We start from the raw sequence: 23,330 nt of genomic DNA on the forward strand, positions 1-23,330 counted from the left end.
ATTTATATGGGTAAGACAGAGGGGAATGACACTGCTAAGAAGGGAAAGACATGTTCTGTTTAAACAAATTTATAAACCAACAACGTTAGACCCTGAGATGTAAAAGGAAGTGGAAAAAATTACAGTACCAGACTTGATCTAGGAACTGGCTTAACCTAATGCAAAGCTCGTTGTTGGAGCTAGTGGTTGCAGGAGGTGAGAGAAAACAGCCACCCATCTTTGCAAGTGAAAGGTACGTATGATAAAAAATCAGGAATTGATAGGAAAGGCATATTTGTGACTCGCAATAGAGAAGAATCTTTATTCCTCGTAAATGTCTTTCCCATAACACTAACTGCTAAGTGCTAGTGAGTGTATATATGTAAAAAGAGACAGGGATTGTTTTAGTATTACTCAATGAACCAAACAGTCAGAACTATGATATCCAACTAATCCCAGCTCCAAACCATCATGTTGAGGAAACAAAAGTCTAAGATAGAGAAATGGGAAATGCCTTGGTTATTAACAGATAATTATTCCATTCCCAAGTATGATGAAGTCCTAAGTGACATGAAAGAAAGCAATTACATGCTCTTTTTCATTCTTAGTGAGTGATTTTTTGGAATAAGTACCCATTTTCAATATCTCTATAAGTGAGCATAGAATAAAAGTTATATTTAGTGCTTCGATTTCAGACCAAGGATTTGGTTAAACAGCCCCATTCATATCTTTCATGTCTAGTTTCCACAGCTCATGTTTCCTGTTCTTATTTAGGAGATAAGGAAGTGAAGGTTGGAGAGAGAGAGAGAGAGAGAGAGAGAGAGAGAGAGAGACAGAGACAGAGACAGAGACAGAGACAGAGAGAGACAGAGAGAGACAGAGAGAGACAGAGACAGAGACAGAGAGAGACAGAGTGACAGAGAGAGACAGAAAGAGATGGAGAGACAAGAGAGACAGAGACAGGGAGACAGAGAAGAGTCATGTAGGACCACAAGGAGAAAACTCCTGTTTTGGGCTTGTTTATAACACATAGAGCTCTCATCAGTTGAAATATAGTCCCTTGGGGACCTGTTTGTGGAGAGTGTGCTGGCTTCTTCCTTGCTTACTATTCTGAGCCATATATTCAGCATTAGCCTGGTGACATGCATCCCTATTGTGAAAGTTCATATGGACTCATGCAGATGGCACGGGGTGGGAGGTCCCCACCAAATTCTTTGTGACTGTATTTGGAAGTGGGTCCTTGAGCCCTACTTGGGCATCAGATAACTACAGCTTTGGCTTCTAGTTTGTTTCTCACAGTAAGTATTCATTGTGTTAAGTTTCTATAGTACAATTTTTCATAAAGAAATACAAAATACAATTATTGTCCTACTTCTTACATTGTAGATATTACTTTTGTAGTCTTTAGTGCTTAGGGTAACAGGAACCTAGATTTTCTCCCCGCCCCATTCTGTTACATAAAAGATACACCTGGACTAAGTGTTCTAGAAAGTACCCTGGTGTTCAGTAAGAAACTTCTCCTTTCGGTCTTCATCTCCTCAAGCTTCCTATTATAACAAAACACTGTTGATGATGATGAAGATGATATGAGTGTGATTATGTGATGATGGTGATGGTGGTGGTGGTGAAGATGATGACGACGACGACAACAAAACAATACCACCACCGCATTTGTAATTACAGCTTTCAGAAGTTCACATTTATTGAATAATTTTACCCTTACAACAATTCAATGAGGTAGATATTATTTCCACTCAACATGAAGAACTGAGAATTTGAGAGCAAAAATGTGCTATTGAAATGCACATTCACTATAATAATTGATATCCCAAATCATACATTCTGACTTCAAAGTAATATTTTACATAATATCAAGCTTGCAATGGAAATGACTGTCTAATGTTGTTCCCTAAGCCCTGAGACCCACACAACACCTTACTCTAGTTGATACCAAAAAGATTTTACAATTTTTTTCTTTCATCCTGGTGCTTAGAACGAGGGAAAGGGGGCTTGATTTTCCTCACTGTATTCTTCAGTTTTTTTTTCTTAGAAGTCATTTACTAAAATTTGCCAATAATCAAGTGACTGGATTTTATACATTCTTTCCTGTTTCAGGGGACTGATCATATGAAAAAAGTAACACCAATGCTATTGTCTTCTTTGGCTATCCAGGTTAGCAACTCTATTTACTTTTGTAATTTTATGTTCTTTATTGTTATTCTCTCATTTTCTCATATAATTGGAATACAAACAATATGAAAGTAAAGAACTAGAAAGGTTAAAATATTCCTTTTTCCTTTGAAAAATTAATTCACTTCTAACATTTGGCAATGAGTTTCAAGTTTTACACTTTAAAGAGGAAGAATATTATCTATAATATTAGTGTTTGTTTTACCCTTTCATTCCACCTATGCAAGATATTATTACTTAATTTTCATTGACTCCTCCCCAAAACTTGTAAAGATCTTTAAAGCCATCATCCTTAATGAGATCAAGAATCTCAATCATTTGGGAGAGATTTGTCTGGGGCACACCACAGGTATGCACAACTGGCCTCAAAGACTAAGTTCACTTCTGACTCAGAACCACTTACCCCAACATCTAAAACATGGCAATCCTGTGACTCAGCTGTCACAATTGAAACATAAATCAGTGAGTTAAATAAATGAAAATTGGGTTTATTTTAGTTTTCTATTTTGGAGGGTACGGTCTCACTCTTAACTCAAGTTGGCCTGGAATTTACTCTGTAGCACAGACTGGTCTATAACTCATAATCATTTTACTTTTTCCTCCTGAGTATTGGGACTGGGGGGGATGATCCACTACATGGGGTTTAAAATTGTTTTTACCATATCAAAGTATTGAAATAACAGTCATCCAGGGAGAGAGTTCAGCTCATGATCTGCCAGCAGATATTGTTTGCCAACATTCATCTTCCTATCCATGTACACCTTTCAGAAAGTCATTCTCTACATTTTAGTATTTTTAAATGTTTGAAATGCTCAAGGCAAAACTCTGCAAACTATTCTCAGAGGGATTTTGAGTAATGGGTAATTTCCCCCTAACACTAAGAAACAAATTTTTCTTTGTTCAACACTACAGCTTGTTCTCACGTATCAAGACTTTGGAATATTAATTTTTCCTAAACTAAGGAGAGTTTTTAATCATTACCAAATAATACTGTATGCATTAGAAAAAAACATATAAATATTCAAATACTTAATGGCAATAGAACCCAACCAGAAAGAGAGAAAATGCAAGGAGAGTAGTCACAGACTCCATGATACCCGTTGGTATTGGTCTCCACCAAGCTCATCAGTTTGAATTCCCTGTTTAACTCTTTAGATAAATGGATCAATGATGCTTTCTAATGACCATGTTACATGCTCTGCTGTGTTCTAAATGTCTTCAATTCTTCTGAGGCTCCCTGAATTTCCAAAATGCAACGCCTCATTTGCAGACAGTTTGAGCATCACATTCTTAGAGTACTAACTAAAGTCACTAAATGGAAAGTAAGCCAACATGACCACTTTCAACTTTTAAAACATGTTTCTTATAACCAGAAACTGTAATTATTGTAATGCAGTCTGTCAACAACTTTCATTTAGGGAGCACTTAGTTGCAAGCTTTATTCTTTTCTGTCTGAGCTTTCATCTTGATAACTTGGCAGACTCAGGTTGTACATGAGCATCAGAGTCTTTTGTTGTTTTATTATATGAAGTAACAGAAAGAAGATTGAAGGTCCCTCTTTGCTTCATCACCATATCTAAATATCCCGTCTCATTTGTGAAGAAGATAATGCTATGTGTTCATAAGTTCAATGTAATTTTCCTTTCCTAGTGACAGTAGAATATATTTTGTAGGTTTCTATATGACTCTATGACGACCTTGGAGATAGCTCTAGTTAATAAAATATAAGGGAAAGAAAATTAGGGGAGTCAATAAAGCTCAATTATAGGACAACTGCAAGCTACACATTTCACATGGCAAGGACACAAAACTGCAAGCCTCTATGCTGGACATTTAGCATCACAAAAATAAGATGTGTGATGGGAAGTTACTGAAATCTTAGTCCAGCATATTTTATCTTACTCTAGTAGTGATGATGGTTGGAACACTCCCATCAAGTTCCAAAGAGCAGTGTTAGATAGTTCATAGATCATAAATACACTCTACCAACCACTCTATTAGATTGTTTGCTTGTGCTGAGACAATTCCAAGGGCTAAACAGGCCCTTTATTTTCAGCTATTGCCTGCAAACGCTTTGTTAAAAGGATGATTTGTAGTCCTCCTTGGCTGGAGAAAATCAGAGCCTACAAGGGTAAAAGAGAGGTAAAAATTAACGGTTCTGAAACAATTTGTGCATCAGAATCACCTGAGAAGTTTAAGTGATGCTTTGCCCCGCCTTTGTGATGCTCATTGAGTTCATCGTGGTAGCAGCAAGAAATGTGCATTTTTGTGTGAGTACAAATGGTTCTGATACAGACGGTTCAAAGAATACAGCTTGGCAAGGTGAGGGCACATTGAGCCTTTCTCACTTACAATCTGAACCACCCTATAGGAAATATGAAAAATGTTAGAGCATTTTGTAGGTAATACTTTTCCAAGTGAGACTTATGGGGTACCTACCTTATTCAAATTACCAAGGGTACATTCAAATAAGCCAAACTGCTAGGCTGTGCTCCCAACTTACGAAAGAGCCATGTCTTCAGTGAGGAAGTGCTCCCAAAGGGACTCTCAGATACACAAAAGTTTGCAACCATTATCATATGAGTTATTTACCCTGTGCATTGCAATAATTAATTGAAGTTATTTCTAGATTGGAATCTTAGTTTAACCAACCATTGCAAATCACCTATCTGAAAGCAAATATATAATTACTGGAGGTCTTAGTAGTTGTAAAAGAAGGTTACTCTGGAACTCATAATATGTGTATCACAGCTTCAAAAACTTAAATTCTGGATTTAATGTACACAGGTAATTCACTACTATACTTAGCTTGGGGAAATTTAAAACATGATTTTAAAGTCTAGAGGACAAAATTCTAGTTATTAAAGTTAATATATATAAAAACAAAGTTACATAAAATCAAAATACAGTAAGTTTAGATAATCCACTAGACAATTGATATAATAAACCTCTGTGTAGAGCTTTCTTGTAAGAAATAATCTTGGTTGTTGACTTGAATACATCCAGCATCAACTAAAATCCAAGCAGCTAGTCAGGCCAGTGAGGGATTGTCTTGGTGAGATCGTTTCATGTGCAAAGACTCACATTAAAATTGGGCCACACCTTCTGGTGGCAGTCTACATAAAAGTACATTAAAGAAGGAAGCATTTGTGTTTTGCCTGCTTGCCTTCACTCTCACTGGCAAACCCGTCTATACTGTTGCTGATGGCTGCCTCCTTCACCCCATATATTGGTAGTAGAACCCATTTCTTTAAGATTCCAATGTAGACTAAAGACCAGCAGATCTTTAAAAGTTTATTACTCTAGCACCAGATTTGGATTGCTGAGATGCCCAGTCTTGTGGACTGAGTAACTACCAAATTCTTAGGGTTTCTACTGGGAGACAGCCATTGCTGAACTAACTGGACCACAGCTTATAAATCACCCTAATAGAACCCTCCCTCTTAAACACACACTCCATTATATTTTTTCTGTTCTTATAGAAAACACTAACATAGCTGCTTTTTATATTGTGCCATACATGGTTGTGATAAATTAGTTTCACTTAGAGTGTTTGGAATACAAATTCTTTGACATGCATTCACCAGGGTTGGTTTGAGAGCTGACACTGGAAAGTATCTTAGAAGCCCAGGTGAGAGGTCAAAGTCTATAGCTAACTGCTCCATTCGGAAAGCCACTCATTCAGGATATAGTTTCTTGTTCTGTGTCGAATTATGACATTTTACAAAAATAAAAAGAAGTGTTACATATGCATGAAGCTTGTAGCATGCCACTTAATGCTCCGAACATCCAGTGAGATTAAAATTATTACTTCTGTTTTGGCTAGCAAACCACCAAGGCTCAGAGAGATCATAGTCCACGAGAAAAGAGAGAAGGAAGTCTGTACTTGACTTTAAATTCATGATCACAAAGAGAAAAATATATCTTACATAATGGCATGTCCACTTAACCAACAATTATGCCATTTCAATGATGGATAGTCATGGCCTATAAGTTAAGACTCCTTGTTATTTGCATCATTGAAATACATGACACTGTCCATCACCTTATTGTGGCATGAAAGGTCTGTGGCACGAAAGGTCAAGGAATAGTGCTAATTTCTGAGTCTTTCTTCATATGTTGAAACTGTAGGTCATTATCTTTCAGACTCTTAAGATAGCCAAATGCCCCAAAATATGACTTTATGTTGCTAACCCTGTAGTTACATCTTCAAAAAATACCACTATAAAAAATAGCTTTGAGAGTACCCAAATTACTCTGTTGTTTAAAAGAACTTGTTTTTATATCCACACCTCTGCTTTTAGTTCTTCATTTTAATTTTCCCCCTAAGAAGATGATTCTAAGCAGTTTGTCTGCAGAATTTAGAGACATCAATCTCACACCTACCAGGAAACTTTCCTCTACACACTAGCTTTCATAGGGTCAGAAGGTGCTATTGAAGGCTACTGGAGAGAAAAGATATCAATTGTTTTACTCAGCACTAAACCCTGAACGATACAATACCAACCTCCCAGGCAAGATATATCCACTGGTGTAATAGTGGCATGATGTTTATGGGGTAACCAACTACTTTCTGATTGGACTTGAGGCCTGCTACATATCTGGTATTTAATGCATTTCTGATATTAAAATCTGGTCAAATTCCATAGTTGGGGAGATAAATAGGTCTTAGGTGGAACTTGTTATTGTTATGTTGTTAAATGGTCATATTGTCAAACAAATTGCCTTCAAAATATTTATATTCATAACCACAGAACTCTGCTAGTCAGAAAAGCTTCCTTTTGCAGTAGGATAGAGTCAATGTAGATGCTCATAACTAGTCAACATGATAACAAATGATTGTGAGTACTCAACACTAAATAGAGTGACTTTCTCAATCACCTGGCCAAGACTTAAGGAATACTGTTGAAGAGGAGGCAGAAAAAATTCTAAGAGCTGCAGAATAGGAAGGATTTGTTGAAGTGCTTTGTTCTAGATGTGACTCGTTTTGCACTCAAAAAATCAGAGAAGCTATGGTTACCTGCACAAGCCAACCACATTCTAGCATTAATGGCAGAGGAGCCATTTAGGAAGAGTCATCCTTCTCTGGAGCAGTAGCACTGGTAGTAACCTGTGCTTCAGTTGGTGGTCCTATATCTATATACACACTGGTAGGTGGGATTGCTGTGCAATTATTTTTTAAGGCTTGAATTTGGGAGGGGGACTTGCTGTCAGGATCAAGGGAGAGTTCCTAAAGGGAAATGGAAGCTAGAGGTGGATATACCATCTTTCCTTGTATACATGCATGAAGTTTTCTTTATTTATATCTTTAATACTTACTTTTATTTTGTGTACTAACTCTATGTATGTGTGCCACATTGTAGGAGTCCTCAGAAGGCAAGAGTCATTGTTTTCTCTAGAATTTAGGGTACAGACAGTTATGAGTTACCATGTAGATGCTGTAAACCAAGCCTGGGTTCCTCTGTAAGAGCAGTCAGTGCTTTTAACCACTGATCCATCTCTCTACCTTCATGTATGAAATCTTCAAAGAGTACATTTAAAAAAGGGTTTAAATTATTAAGCATAAGTGACAAAAGTAACTTATGAAATTTTCCAAAGATATTTTACAGTTTGTATGTTAATAAGAAACAAGACTAATTTGGATAGCAGCCTTTTCTCCCCTCATAGTATTTGAAGTCATGTGTATTACCCATTTTCTGGCAGCTAAGTTGAGGCCTTTGAACATATCTTCAGGAAACGATGTAACCTAAAATGAGATCTTTGGTTGTACTGAGTCATTTCTGTTGAGTTGCACATCTAGAAAGTTATTCCATAATGAGTAGTGTATTAGATAGGGGGTGTTCTTGTTTCAGCGAATAAAATGCAGGATTTTCACTTGTGTTTTATCTCTCTACCTCCTGCTTTGTGTTTGACTGAGAGGCTGCTTCTCAACCATGCTCACTAGAAGCAAGGGGCTGCTATACAGAAGGAGACTGTTTACATTGAATGCTGTCTGCTACTGTTTTTGATTTACTTCTGTTTAAGCTGCAAGAAAATACACTGATCCTCAGTTGTCTCCTGGGCTGGAGGATTTATCAGATCAACCCTATTATGTAAGCCAGATGTTTTCAGCTTGGAGAGGGAATACACATTTCCCGAATGTTCTCACAGCCAACTTACATTATTCAAGGCCGGAATCGCCCATGGCACTTGGGCCCCTGTTTCAGCATACATTCTTTGGCTGAAGACTATTGCTCTGAAATTACATACTAGTGAACATCGGGATAAATATATCTCACTGATGAAGGCTTTTTGTTTATTTTGTTGGTTTTTGTTTTGCCTTGTTTTACTCTGTGACTTTATTTTTACACATTTAAGCCTGGATATAATTTAAAGTATACACTCAAATATTAATGTTTTATACCTCATAAATGAAACTGGACAATCTGTCAGGCAGAGTCTAATTCAGTGGCAACAACTAAAGAGAGCTGAGTGAACATTCACACGTTCTTCAGTTATCTGTAATCTCAAGGGCTCCTGATAGGATCCCAACTTTATATTAAAGGGCCATGTACCTTTTATTGTCCTGTAAATGTGTGCAGAAAGACACACTCTGAACCTGCACTCTATCCTGACACTGTTGGATGGAGTGTCTGGAAGTTAAACTTACATCTGTCTCCTTCCTTCTACTTCTCTTACCTTTAACCCTCGGAGGAATATGAATTCAGCATCACCTTTCAGAATCATAAAGAATGGATGGAGGCAGCAAACTCTACTGTTCCATTCTGATACTAAATTTTGCTAATTTTTGCTGCAGTGATCTGAACAAAGCAAGATCCTAACATAAGCTCCACTTCTTATAGATGTCAACTTGGTGTATTTGGTACTTTCATAAATTTCCAATCCACATCAGGAAAAGAAACAAAATGACACCCTAGCTTTCCTACCTATTCTAAATCTCAACTTCCTGAATCGGAATATTCTTTAGATTTGAATATAAAAGCCAGAAAAGGAAAAATGAGGAGAGGGCATTAAAAATCTGCTAGTAAGTACAAAAGACATGACATAAAAATATACCTTTATTGAGACTGGCAACATTACGAACTTTAGAGCATACTATTTACAGGGAGGCAATAGGAAGCATAAATTCCTCTCAGAAAGCTTGATCCTCGGGGAGCAAAATATGCCGAATGCTTGCTACTGAGTGCTCTCCTACAGTGTCCACCAAAACCTGCTCCTTTTTAAGTCACTTTCTTGGGTACACACTCTCTTGGGTACACATACCCTGTTCCCTTCGGTACATAACACCCTGTGAGTGTCAAAGCCCAGCTCCCTTGGGTACACACACCCTCTGAGCTTCAAACCCTGTTCCCTTGGGTACCCTGTATCAAAGCCCAAGCACACTTCAACGACCCCTATGATAGGAAACTGCTGGTTTTGAACCACGGGGCAAGATCAGACGCTAGGGAACTTTTACATACTGACCTTCTAGGGCCCGAGAAGAGTGTGCTCTTCCGAGGCCGTTAGAGGCAATAACTGCATTCAGGTGCTTCCGGTCTTTTGTCTCCTAGAAATAAATAGTTTTTAGAAATCAATAAAGGGGACACAAATCTGATAGTCTATTAGATGATAAATGTCAATTATTCCCAAAGGTTTGTGACCCAGAGAGCGTTGGTAGAAATAACAGCCCCACCCTCCACATAAAGTGATTATAGTATATAAAAGTCATTGTTATTGGATAAATCTGTAAAATGGTGCCGTGCAAGAGCTGAGATCTGGGGAGCGGGCTCGGGTCTGGTGCCGTTTTGTAGCCACTGACTTTTGGACTCTTGGAGAGCAGGCTTACAGAGGTGTGTTTCCCACTGGGGCTGGGTATGCATCTCTGCCCGGCTCTTGCTCCTGAGGTGACTTTCTCCTTCACAGTAGGTGACACAGCAGCGACAGGCTGCCGAGGGCTTCCCTCGGTGCTTGGACATGATGCCCGGGACTGGCGCTGCTCCAGACACTCGCTCTAAGCTCCGGAGTTCTGGGGGCTCTTTCAAACGACTTCTCCTCTGAACATGATCCAGACTGGTGTCAGACTGAGAAGAGCAGCTCTCATTCCAGCCCGAGCTGGCGCTCAGACTTCTCAGGGGGAGAGCCAAGCGCAATGCCTTCCAGAACTTGGAGCCAGAATGTTTGGACTTCTCTCCCTTCCAGCTCACAAAAGACACAGACTCCTTCAGCTGCAGGATGCCTGGGTGGGGATGCTCCAGGGGACGGTACTCCACCACAATGAGCTTGGTGGCAATGGAGTTCTGGCACATGACGCCTAGCTTAAACTCCAGCATGCTGATGCTCTTTTCTGTCACATAGTCAGGGCTCAGGACAACAATCATCCTTCGGCTCCGCTGAATGAAATCAAACACTGCTTCCACCGTATCTACAGGGAAACGGAAAGATAGCATAGCATCTGGTAATGATGTCTTCATACCCAGTAGGTCACTGTCCAGTTCACAAAAGATGGGCATGAACAAACTTTTGCAAAAATAGAATATTGTTGCTAAGTCATGCAACCTCATCCACACCAATTTTACCGACAGTTGGGAAGAATTTGTTCCTTGTAAGAAAGAGGAGTAGCTTGAACTTAATCTCTCTCCCTACACGACACCCCCTTCAACTGCAGATGTCCTCCTCATGAAAATGTCTTTCCCCATCATAAAAATAAAGGGAATGTGAATTGGATGAACTATTTTTGAAAGCAGCTAACTCTCTCTCTGCTCATAAATTATTTCTTGTTTTAGAATTTTAATTTCCTTAAATTTTATTTAGTGGCCTTATATCAGATGTCTTCAAACTTTTGAAGTATGTAGGCAATATTGTGATGTTACTGCATTTTCTTCTTACCTCTGAATTAATTGACCTCAGGTATTTATTCTACACCAGTCATAATTTCAAGAACCCCCATCCCTTATCATATTCTCGTGAATAATAACTCAACTTGTACATATGTCTTCTAGAATAATATCTTGAATAACGATGATCATTCTTACTTCTCCAGAATGTCTGATTGGCACATTACCAAATCACCACCTCCTCAGATCCCGAGTTGCCCCCAACCCCAGTTACTTAACATTTTGGACACATAATTGGTCTCCAAGAACGAAAATTTCCTTGCTTCCTTGTTCCCTCCTTCCTGCCTTCCTTTCTTTGTTGCTTCAATATTCTTTTGCTTTTTCTTTCTCTGTGTGTATGTATGTGTGTGTGAAGAGGTGGCCTAAAGTCAATTAAAGAGCTGAGAGCCACCATAGTAGTTAAGAATCAATCAATTAAGACTTCTGGCAGAGTACTCCATTCTAATGTTTGCTGAGGGGATATGGACTGGACCCAAAGGAAGATTCTTCAAATTAATGCAGTATTTAACCCACTGTGAAATGCAGGGACTTAAGCAATGTGATCAAGAGAAAGAAATCCCACCCATGTGACTCTTAACCTCCAACAACTTTGAAAACATGTGGGAGCCAGTACTAAGGTTGCATTTGTGTTTTTCAACCCATAGGGACACTGAGAATTGGTGTTGAGTTTGATCACCATAAACCTGAGAGGAATGAGGAAGCCAGGATCCTTTCCTGACCCATTCTTTTTAATAGTGGAGTGAATTTCACTTGAATCTAAGTAAAAATTAGAAGTGTTTTTTTTTGTTCTTATATTGAAATATTTAAATTTTCAGTTCTAAAAGCCACATGTGTGTATGCATGTGTGCATGTGTGTATTTCAGTAACTCCCTTTTCCCCTTGCCCCCTACTCAGATTCTATGAACTACTTTTAATATATTAGAGAAGACTCCTGTGAGGATTCTGCTGCTTTACTTGAATCGTGAGAAACAGAAAAAAAAAAAAAAAAAAAAAAAAAAACCCTTAGGACAATATGGCTGGATTTTCAACACAGGAGACATATGCAATCAAATTCCACAAGTGTATATGTAACCATATCAAAATTATTATTTTAGGAAAATCAGTGTTGTTTTCAATGGGCTGAGCATGGATAGAAGTAAAACACAGATCTTAAACATTGTCTTGTGCCGTGGAATAAAAACAAAAAAAAATCGTATCTTTCAAGAAAGTGTGGGGTTTACATTTGAAAGAGGACAAAGTAGATGTAGATCTGAGTGGTGGAAACAGACATTGACAAAGGACTGGAGCTGTCCCAAGATGGGGTTTCTCCTGTGCTTTGTTATTGGCTTCATACTTTAGAAACAATCAGTTTCCTTTTATGCTATTTAAAACACCTCCCAGATTTTCAAAACTTCATATTTGAAGATGAGGGTGATCATTTAGGATGCTAGAGTTTGTATGGAGCTGTAATGAATCTGGTGATTTCATGTTTGGCTCATGGTTCTGATCCAGACCTCTATAATCCTTAAGGAAAAGCATGCCTTGGAAGTCATATTCATGTAAAAAAAATTCCCCAAAACTATGACTCTGACATTTTCCCTTTGCTAGGATTTTTGTAGAAGAATCTTACCTCTCACACTATGTCTTTCTTTCCCTTAAAAAAAAAAAAAAAAAAGAGCAACATCGGAGAGCCATCTTAATTCAAATCCTTATTTTTCCTTGATCTCATTTTTTTTATATCTTATTGCCTTTGCATCTGAGTGTATTCTTCTTCTACAAAACGCATATGATAAAAGTAGAGGTGGAGGGCCATAACACAATCTAGCAATGGGCTAAGAGATTGTGTTAGTAGCAATTGTGTTTCTCTGCAGCTGTTTACTAAATGCATGGAAAATTTAAACCCTATTACTGTCATGAATTTACTAAGTTCATATTCTAAAGCTAGTATCAAGAATTGATAAAATTCAATAAACATATCAGATAATTTTATAATTTGCCTGAGACACACAAATCAGAGCTGGTAAGATGAATCAGCAGGTGAAGGTGCCTGTCAATCTGAATTTGATTCCTGGGCAGAACATGAGAACTGACTAGGACACCCCCCCACACACACACACAGGGATAGAAATTAAATACATAACAATTGAAGTTTTAAATCCTTAAAGAGAAACCTAAGATTAGCAGCTGAGCATGTCTTTCATTCCATGTTGCACACTGAGCTTGCATTAAAAATCTAGTTAGTGGTGTATGCAACTGGATGAAGAAATTGTCTTGGGAAACATAATTAGGCAAGTGGTAGCCAGATTGATGACACCAATGCAATGAATGCCATTACTAATTGTTCTAAATGGTCACCATTGAAGGGTGAAATAACTTAAGATCAGTTACCACTTACCCAATGTAAAACATCCACAAACAAAATGAAATACAATGTATATTTCCCATAATGGGGGATTCCATATGTCCACAGTAGAGAATTTTGTTGTCATTCAACCCTGCCTGGCAGTTATTACCTGAGTAGAAACCTGTGTCCTCAAGACTTTGGCCAGTGCATCCTGGCTCCATCCTTTTGTGACGGGCAAGAGTTGCCTGTACTTTAGTAGCATTTGAAGCAGAAACAAGAGAATAGCTATGGTTTTGTTTTAAAGTGATAACTAAGTGTGACTTCTGCCTCCCCTTCCCCCATATCCCCATCCTAATATATTGGACTATCCATTTTACTTAAGCAATTTTTTTACTCATATGAAGGAAGTATTCTTGAGACAAAGTTCACTTTTTTTCTCAGACATCTTTCTTATTCCTCAATAAATATTTAACTATTATAACTTGATTCATTTCTTTTTGTAAGCACAATTGCTCTTTTTACTCTTATTTCTCAAGCCCGAACATGAACATAAGGACACAAAACACATGTACAAAATAAAATTCAAAGGTGAAAATAAATGGTTTATTGTAAAAAATATGTAAATATACAAATCAAATGAAAATGGAAAATACAAATGTTTATGAATAAAATTAAAAAGACGGTCTTAAAGTACTAAAACCTATGGAAACAGATGCGTAAGTAACAAGTGGAGTGATGTTTTGTTTCCCAGTATAAGACAATATTTTTTATTAGAATCCCAGGGACTCATCTAAGGTACAAAAGAGAATTAAATAAATCACATGTGGCTGTGTAAGTAGACACTCTATACACATGATTCTTGGTGCAGAAGTTCCCTTTATCATAAATCTAAGACTATGGGGGATTTTTTTTTCAAAAGAGCCATAATGTGTTTTCTTGTCCTCTGGAATACAAGTGTGTGATCCCCTCCTCCCTCTTCTGTTCTGTAAGGAGCATCTTCTGAAATGCAGACAAGAGTCTTGGAGTTAAGTTCACTTAGGATGGGATACATTATTTAGATTCGCTATGCTTTATACTATAGCACTGGAGTAGGCTCGGTATAATAAAGAGGGATATAAATAGAAAACTATGGAGGCATTTCTGGGGTCATAGAATAGCAGTTGGGATGAATGTGGAGTCCAACAGTGCAAATACTACACAGTGCAGAGAATGGCCTGTGGTGAGGAGCTTGACCCTTGCTGGCCTACAGCTCATGGCAGAAGTAGCACACAAAGCTTATCTGGAGCCAGCTTTTGTCTGGTACTGTGATTAAAAGGTTATTGGTGGAAATGCTAATTATTTGAAATAACGAAAAGTATTAACCTTTTTAAAATGTTAGATGCAAGAATGACTACATATTATAGTGGTATGTCAAGGATTCACAGGGAACTCTTTTCAATGTAGAGTAATTAATAATTCTAGAACAAAGCAATGATTTATTGTGGACAACATTACTGATGAACACTTTACAGTAAGAGATAATTTTAGAATTGTTTGTTAACATTAACACAACTTGAATAAAGTGTTCCTTAAATTATGACTGATGTTTCATAGCATACTCAGACTCACTTATAGCTGTATCTGTTTTTCCTCATCACTCAACAGTCCACACAGCTGAGCACCTAGATTAACATAACTTAGACTCTAAATGTGTCTGCAGGAAATATAGTAGAAAATCAACTAATATCAGGTGACTGTCTGCTATTGAGCCTTGACAATGGGATGTCCATGGACAAGGGATACCCCTGCAACCCAAATCAACTGTAGAAACAGCAAGTCATTTATAGCAATCCAGTGGAAGCAAGAACTTTGATAACTATATGCAGAGAAGCAAGAATTCACAGCAGAACAGTAATGGAATGAAAACACCAACACAAAACCATTACGCTATAAACATAACTTTAAAAGTGGACAAGAATTCTACTGGCTGTTAATATTGTACCGATGGGTATTTAAAGGTGTACGTGTGTGATTATGTATAGCCCCAAATACACACACACAGATAATTTATAGTCAAGTGGATATACACACATACACATAATTTGTGATAATTTTATATACATACACACATAAAATTCACATGTACAGAGATCATATATGTGTATATGTATACATATATGTATACACACATGTTAGACATGATGTAGAAACTGGCCACTCCAAAGGTAAATGTTGTACTTAGTTTTTACTTTTACCATCCTGAGGAATAGTAAAATTCTGCTTAAAACTGATAAAACCCAGTTACATCAACAGTGGCTTTCAGAGTGATTCATTTGGAACAAGGTACTCGTGAATAAATTATTGGAAGTGGTCATTCTTTTAGAATAGTAATGCCAAAAGGAAAATCACCACCTCTGGACTCCACTTCATAATGAAGAGGTGGGAATGAGTGAGGATTAACCACTTTCCTAGTTTTTCACATTAGTAAGGTTGGAATTAAAAGACAAATTACAAGCATCCTGTTAGGTGCTCTCTTCTGGTGTCAAAACGCCCTGAGAGCATTTTGATGTTTTCTCACTTTCCATTAGCACCATTAAAAGCTTGGTGCCACCTGTGAAGTGTGGATGACGGATACAATAGGTAGTGAGATGCAATGATGAGTATGGAGCTAGCTATCTGTGTACCGTTGAGAAGTTACTATAGTAAAACAAAAGCCATACCTTTTTCAAGTTTATAAATATGACATCCATTACCTGAGATGAGGGCAAATGTGATTTAGTAGCAGGGAAGCAGTAAACCACTTAATCAGTCATGAGGAACAGCTGTAGTTTGACTGTTCATCTTGCTGAGGTGGTGGATCCCATACACAAATGAGCAAAGGAGTGAAGTATCCCCAGTTGAAATATATTTAATGCCTGATTATATGTCTAATGGACAACTGAAAATAAAATAAAATTCAAGGAAAATCCAACTGAGAAGCAGGTAATATTTCTGTCAGCAGGTAACATACCTTTAGAGGAGTTTCGAGTCAATGGGCAAAGTGGCTCCATAGTGGTGAAATTTTTACAAAGAGATTAAAATAGAGGGAGTAACGGAAATGGAGGATGTATTGGACACATCTTTACTTGCAAAGATCATAATGGCTTTAGAACTGCTGACAGACCACAGAGAACATCACTCTAACTCTTAGGATTGCCCGAGAAGCAGAACAGCCAGCCATACAGTCCCTAGGATGTTTTTGTATGAGGGCTTAGACAGGATTCTTTTTTTTTTTCCTATGAAACCACAGCCTGGGAGGAAAGAAGGGGGCTCTTCCTTCCATGAGCCCATTTGTTCTTTTTACTCCTTCATTTACCCTCTCATACATTTTTCAGGGATGAATAGGATAGACCCTGCTTGTCACTGCTAGACCACCTGGGGCTCTTCTTCACTGGCATGGCCACCTGTAGCTGCTTCCAGAACCTGCCCTGTGGATACTTGGATTTCTCCCCCTTCCATTTAATGACCGTGAGCACCGTCTTAGCCCTCTTCAGCTCTTTCACCTTCATGTCCTTCACAGCTTTGTACTGTACTAAAATGACGTTGATGTTGCCCCGGGAGGCCATATTTTCTAGGCCCGCCTTGAGCTCCAGGAGGGCTTGTGTTCCCTGGAGTACGTAGTTAGGGCTTAGGACAACCAGGAGGCGTCTGCTTTTCTGAATGAAGCTCAAGGTCTCATCTGTGACAACTGGGAAAGAAAACACCATGGGGATTAGTGTTGGCCAGATGCACAGAGCTCAAAGAGCAAAGGCAGGGAGGGAACTGGGAATGACTGCCTGAGAATCAAGGCTGTACCATGCTCAGCAGAAACAGTCTGAGCAACTTCATCTTTAATTCAAATATACTGACTGCTGCATGTCACTCTGCTCAGGGAAAATGGAGTTATGTATAGATGTCCACACCCAAAACATTTCCAAATAAGCTGAAGCCAAAATATGGAGCGCTGTTGTCACCCAGTCCTCAAAAGCACCCTTTGAACAAGATGGAATAGATACATTGTAGTGACTGACATCAGTTTCCTCAAATAGTGTTGTGGCCCAGCCAAACCGAGTCCTGAAAGGTACCCCAAAACAAGCCATCATATGAAAAGCATTAAAAATCATGTACTACACATAAAAAGCCCTCAAGTTTCAGGAGCAGAGAATGTGGAGTCTGTCTGCTGATGTGTGTTGTGGGATAGAATAATTGTTTAACTATGTAAGATGTGTTGCACTTGTTTATGCTGAATTTGCTTAACTATGTAAAGATGTGTTGCTGTTTCACCTTGCCTGCCTAAGACACCTGATTAGTCTAATAAAAAGCTGATTGGCCAACAGCGAGGCAGAGAAGGGATAGGTGGGGCTGGTGAGCAGAGAGAAAAGTGGAGCCAGCCAGACATAGAGGAAGCAGAAAAGCAGGATGAACGTAAAGGGTAGGTGAGGTAAATAAGCCTCGGGGTGGCACATAAATTAATAGAAATTGGTTAATTCAAGTTAAAGAAAAAAAAACTAGCTGGAAACAAGCCTTAATCTAGGGCCAAGCATTCATAATTAATAACAAGTTTCTCTGTCATGATTTGGGGGCTCCAGATGTGTACTTTCCTGATGCCAGCTGATGTCACAATGTTGCTGGATTAGTAACTCAAACAAATGGCATTTTGGCCAGGGGTGTGTTCCCACATCAGCTCCTTCCTTTTCTCTGGGGTAGAGAAGAAAGTGGGAACATGGATCTTTCCCCATACCCTCCAGTCACTGGGAAGCCCTTCTTCAGCAACAGGGAGCTGATGTATTTCCACTCACTAACTTGCAAATGATTTCTCCAGAGTTGAAAAAAAAAAACCAAAAACAAAACAAAGTGGGGAAGATGGAAATGCAGCCTAATTTTATTCAAGAACTCTGATTAATTCCTGCTGCTAAATTCTTGGGACTAATCTATCTCCTCACAGATGCTCAAGGAGACCCACATAATCCTTCACCTGGAGGAGCAATGCTCGATGCTCGAAGCTCCAGGCAGTGCACTGGTGGTGTGGAAACCTGTATCACATCCCCCTCTGCAGTCATTTCCATTCTTAATCTTCACAGGTGCAGAAGTAATAGGGAAGGATTTGCCAATTAAAATCTAACATGTGCAGCCTGGGGGAGAATCCAGGAATGGGTATGTGTTTATTCTAAGCACTGACACTAGAGGCTGACCATGTGTAAGCATAGAAAGAGGTCCAGGAGCAAAGTGGCTCCAGGAAGAGCTTCAGGAGAAATGCAAAGAGAACCCCCCAGCAATTTGAAGGGATAATTGTGCATTCTTCAAACGTCTGTCTGCCCCCAGTGGAAGGACTTACCCAGATGGATATTGTGCATCTTTTCATCACTTTCCACTTAGTAGATATGGTATTTTGATCAGCTTTGTGAATGAATGCATGCATGAGTTGGGCAAATTAAGTATGAATATGAGTAGGATTTTGCCTTTAACAAAATGATCATTTCATGACATAATGACACTGAAGGAGAGATCTTCTGTAGAACAAAACCACAGGCTTGGGGTGATGCCTGGGCAGATACGATAATCCATCTACTAACTCAAAATGAGAAGAAAAGTGTTGCAGGTACCAATTACCCACACATTTCAAAACCATATAAAACAAACTGTTACTGTGACCAGATTTCTAAAGCAGGGAAAAGAACTTGCTATGCTCCAGATGGGAGGCAGTACACTCATTCAGATAGGAGAGGGTTATAGGAGACTGAACAGTGTTGACATGCTTGCTACAAAACTCCCAAATGAACCATGACTTTGTCTGTTACTGTTTGGACTTGAAAAGAGGAAGCGTTGATTTTTAAATATTCAATAGTTGAAGTTTTTCCTTATAAAACTTGCTAGAATGCAATGGCCTTGCGCATTTTAAACTCAAACTTAAACATACACACTGATGGAAAAGGAAATACAAACAATGAAAAGGCAGATTTGACTGGCAGGATTTGTGGGCTCAGGAGCGAGGATACGAGGAGAACGTGGCAGAGGGCATGTTGAATTAACTGGGAAATGCTCTATGCTCTTTGTCCTGCCATTCTGTTCCAGTTAAATGGAGTGAATGTCAGTCTTCATAGAGACGCATTCATTTTCTATGCTTGCTCTTTGTAAAAGAAATAAAGGAAAACTAATGCACGTCACCCAGTGCTTCTTGAAAATGTAACTTCTTCAGGGCTAGCTCTTTTCTGACATGGGATTCTTAAAGATTGCAAGGGAAAAACTTTTAAGCCATGAACTAGGCTGAACAATGTCTGCCTTATAACATGGCTGTATCTCTGGAGAAGTCTCTATTATTGAAGGCATTGTATGTACTATATCTGAATAGCCTTCCTGTGCTACATGTCATTCATGCACCAAAAGCCCAGGACCTACTTTGCCCTTCAGAGCTGTACCCTCTGTGCTCATGTGAGATACCTACTTCCCCCAGGCAGGCTGTCTCTGTCAAAGATGCACAGCTTGTATCCAAATTCATTCTCCAAAACACCACGGAGCGTCAGCAACACAAACTCCTCTTCTTCAGCATTTCTTGCATAGGAAACATAAATGTCATATTCCTTTCCATCTAGCAAAAGGAACACAGAGCCAAAGGAAATTAGAATAACTTCTCAAATTGTGGTTCTTTTTTCTTAAATCTAACTTCTGGCTGTTGGACATTTTAATTTTTTCCCATTTGTGAACAATTTGTGTCCATTTGTGATAGATGTCAGTGTACATTTCTGGTTTTAACAGTATTCAGGAAGAGTGGACATGGGGATTCAGATTGCAAGGAATTCAGATTGCTCATCTTAGGGAGCAGCCCTTGTAGTGGGCAAAGACTGTCCCATGAACTACAGGAGCAGGGGTGTACACCAGAGGTGCTGGGAGCTAATGCCAGGCAGGAAATTTCTACTCAGTGTTCTAGAAAACTATTCATTAATATATTAGAATTCTGAATTGAGAGACTTTTTGAGACTGACTAAATTATACCCGAAAAGGACTAAAATTAATTTATGTTAGGATCAATATATTGATCTTTCCTAAATTTGCTTAATAAAATTCATGAGTTATTAGAAATATAGATTATGTGTTTCTTCCCAAGGCCTGCTGAATTAGAATCTCATGGGATTGGCTGTTTCTTCTTTTCCTGTATAGTACAGATTCAAATGTCTCATTCATACTGCCAAGAAAATTTCTGACAGGAATACACATTGGAAAGATTTTCAATAGTGAGAATAAGGTAAACAACACACTCTAATAATGTACACTTGGGACAGCTGGGGGTATTGCTAAAGTGTGGGCTCTGGTTCTGGAGGAGTCATGTTTTAGATTCTCCACCTCAAATGCTTTTGGATGTTCATGATGCTGCTGGTCCATGGGTCTTCCCTTGTAGCTTGTGAACCCACAGCTGGATGTGGAGGCACATGCCAGCAAACTGAGCACTTAGGATTGAGGTCAGTCTAGACAATGAGACACTGTGTCAAAACACAAAGGACAAACAAAGCAAAACAAAAGGCTGCGAACCTGCACTGTCCTATCCAGTAACCAAGAATCACATGTGTCTGTTGACCATCTGAATGCAGCTGTCTCTACTAAGATGTGCCATGAGTGCAAAGTAGCATTGTGCATTTAAAGGCTGCAAAACATCTCATTAACTTTTTAATGTCATTTTTATGCTGAAATAACAATGTCTGAATATTGGGTCAAATCCTTATTTTCGCTTAGGCCCTTTGAAACACTGAGGGGGGATGTTGATTTCATATGTAATGGACAGTACAATTTTTATATGGACAATGCTAATCTAGATTAAACCACATCTCCATCAAGAACGGTAAACAGTGTAGACTGGAAAAGATTTCTACTAGTAACATAGTAACTAAGAGTTAATTTTTAAAATGCAGCGATTCATCTGCTAAGGAAACACATTGTCTAAAGATGATGGTACAAGAGATTTGCATCATACTGCCATTACTTACCAAGGATTGTTTCATCTGTTCCAAAATGAGCCCGGTAAAAGAGGACCATTTCCAGCCAGTAAACATGGTAGACCACAATCAGAACCACCACCAGAAAGACGGTGGCTCCAAAACCGCAGGCAAGTTCCACTGTGTACCTTGGTGGTATTACTAGAGCAAATGACAAAATAATGAGGATAATGATAATTAACTTCCACTCAGTGATCACAGTGACCCACCATCATCTTCATGGCTGGATCAGCCAAACAGCTAAGTCAGGCACTTGACTTGTAAATGGTAACAAGCAGAAACAAGGTGATAACACATTAGGCTTTAAGAAAAAATACTAGATTGCATCCTATTTATTTACTCTTTGTTGTTGTTTATAGTCCCTGTCACAGGAAGTGCTTTAAATTACTCAGTGATTTAAATAGATCCTAAAAGTATACAAAATAAAGTAGATTGGGAAGGATTTCCAGGAAACTCAACACAGGGCCTTGTGCATGCTAGCCAAGCTCTACCACTGAACTCTATCCCCAGCCATACATAAACTGAGAAGGTCTTGCTATATGACTCAAACCCACCAACTTCCTGCCTCTGCCTCCTGTGTCCTGAGACTGCAGCAAGGTGCCACAATTGCAGGTCAATGATAGTCTTGAAAGTGGTGTATCCAGGGACTCATCATTTCTTGCAGTGTTCCCCCAAGAGTCCTCCCTGAAGAGAGGCCCATAATCAGAGGAGGTAACTTGAGCAAAATCTTACTGAGTCTATTAATGTTGACTTCATCCTCATTATAACACCAGCATCAGAGAAATTCAATTCCTCTCTCTTATTTTAAAGAGGCTTCAAACTAGTATTTTCATTGGGTTTTGGTGAATCTACAGAATGGTGAGTGGTATTTGTTTTTAGTTTTCCCCAAGCTCACAGTGCTGTGACAAATACTTCAAAGACTGACTTGAACTATCTGAGATTAGACTGTTCCCTTGTTATCTACTTACTTTTTTACTGTGTGGATATCATAGGCAGGCTTTATGGAAGTACCAGAAATATAGTTCGACAATTCCCAATTTATTAAAATCTAGATATTAATTCGGAAACCCTGTCTACACTGCCTATTATTCTAACCAAGTCTCTGGTCACTGTCCCATCTCCTGTACACTGTCCTTGTTTCAAAGGTATCAGGAAAAGCAAACATCATGCTGTGATCATAGCATAACTTCTGGACTGAGTATGTCTTTCCTTTAATTTCCAAGTTCATTTGCATATGTCTTTATTTTGCATAATATTTCACCAATAAAGCTGTTTTTTTTCAGCCTGAGATTTGTCTATAGAAATACCTTTTCTTTTTTATGATTTTATTTTAGCAATTTTATTGAACCTTAGTCACTCCTTTCCACTCACTGCTAAACTAGGCCTCCATACCCTCCCAGGTGGAACCCTTTTCTGCCCATCCTGTCCCTGGAGCACCTGGGATCTCAACAAACTTTCCCAGAAGCTGCACTTCCTCTTTCAGGATAATAAAAGAAGCCCAAAGCTACACTCAATGGCAGAAACATCATTTGCTTGCTATATTGGTTGTGGCACTGCAACTGAAGACTTGGAGGAAGAAACACAATAATTTGCTGGAAATGAAGCAGGGGTGAGTATTGGCTGGCTTGATAATGCCTTTCCTGGCATGTATGTGCCAGATGCTTGGGGGACTGACAGAAAGGCTAAAAATCTAATACCGAGGAAGCCCAGAAACAAGGGAATAATTCGTTTGATTAGTTTAAAAATTGTCACCAATGTTTGGAAAAGGCCAGGTCATGTGATGGGGTGACAAACCTGGGGCAGGTGGAGTAAGGCTGGGGCAGGGGAGGTCTAAGAGCAGAGAGACTAAGATGCTTCCGTGAGTGACTAAACACAATAGGCACTGAACATCTGCTGAGATGAGATGTGGGAGAATATCCTCCAGAGCAGGGCTGCTATCCAGGTTCTCTTAAAAATACACAGGTCGTTGTGGAATGCTGCTAT

At 38.8% G+C, this 23,330-nt stretch overlaps 1 protein-coding gene across 5 annotated transcripts in view; it reads right to left on the reverse strand.

Annotated features, from left to right (window-relative positions):
• Nucleotides 1-13,946: 13,946 nt before the first annotated feature.
• Il1rap (interleukin 1 receptor accessory protein) overlaps nucleotides 13,947-23,330 on the reverse strand; it is a 124,702-nt gene continuing 115,318 nt past the window's right edge. For all 5 annotated transcript variants that reach the window (XM_027412941.2, XM_027412943.2, XM_027412940.2 and 2 more), the window contains 3 exons: nucleotides 21,339-21,488; nucleotides 19,805-19,948; nucleotides 13,947-17,071 (listed from right to left, as the gene is read on the reverse strand). In XM_027412941.2, coding sequence (XP_027268742.1) covers nucleotides 16,704-17,071; nucleotides 19,805-19,948; nucleotides 21,339-21,488 — 662 coding nt within the window. In that variant the 3' untranslated portion in view covers nucleotides 13,947-16,703. The remainder of the gene's footprint in view (nucleotides 17,072-19,804; nucleotides 19,949-21,338; nucleotides 21,489-23,330) is intronic.

This window comes from Cricetulus griseus, chromosome 4 (assembly GCF_003668045.3).
Source record: "Cricetulus griseus strain 17A/GY chromosome 4, alternate assembly CriGri-PICRH-1.0, whole genome shotgun sequence".
NCBI classification, from domain to species: Eukaryota; Metazoa; Chordata; class Mammalia; order Rodentia; family Cricetidae; genus Cricetulus; species Cricetulus griseus.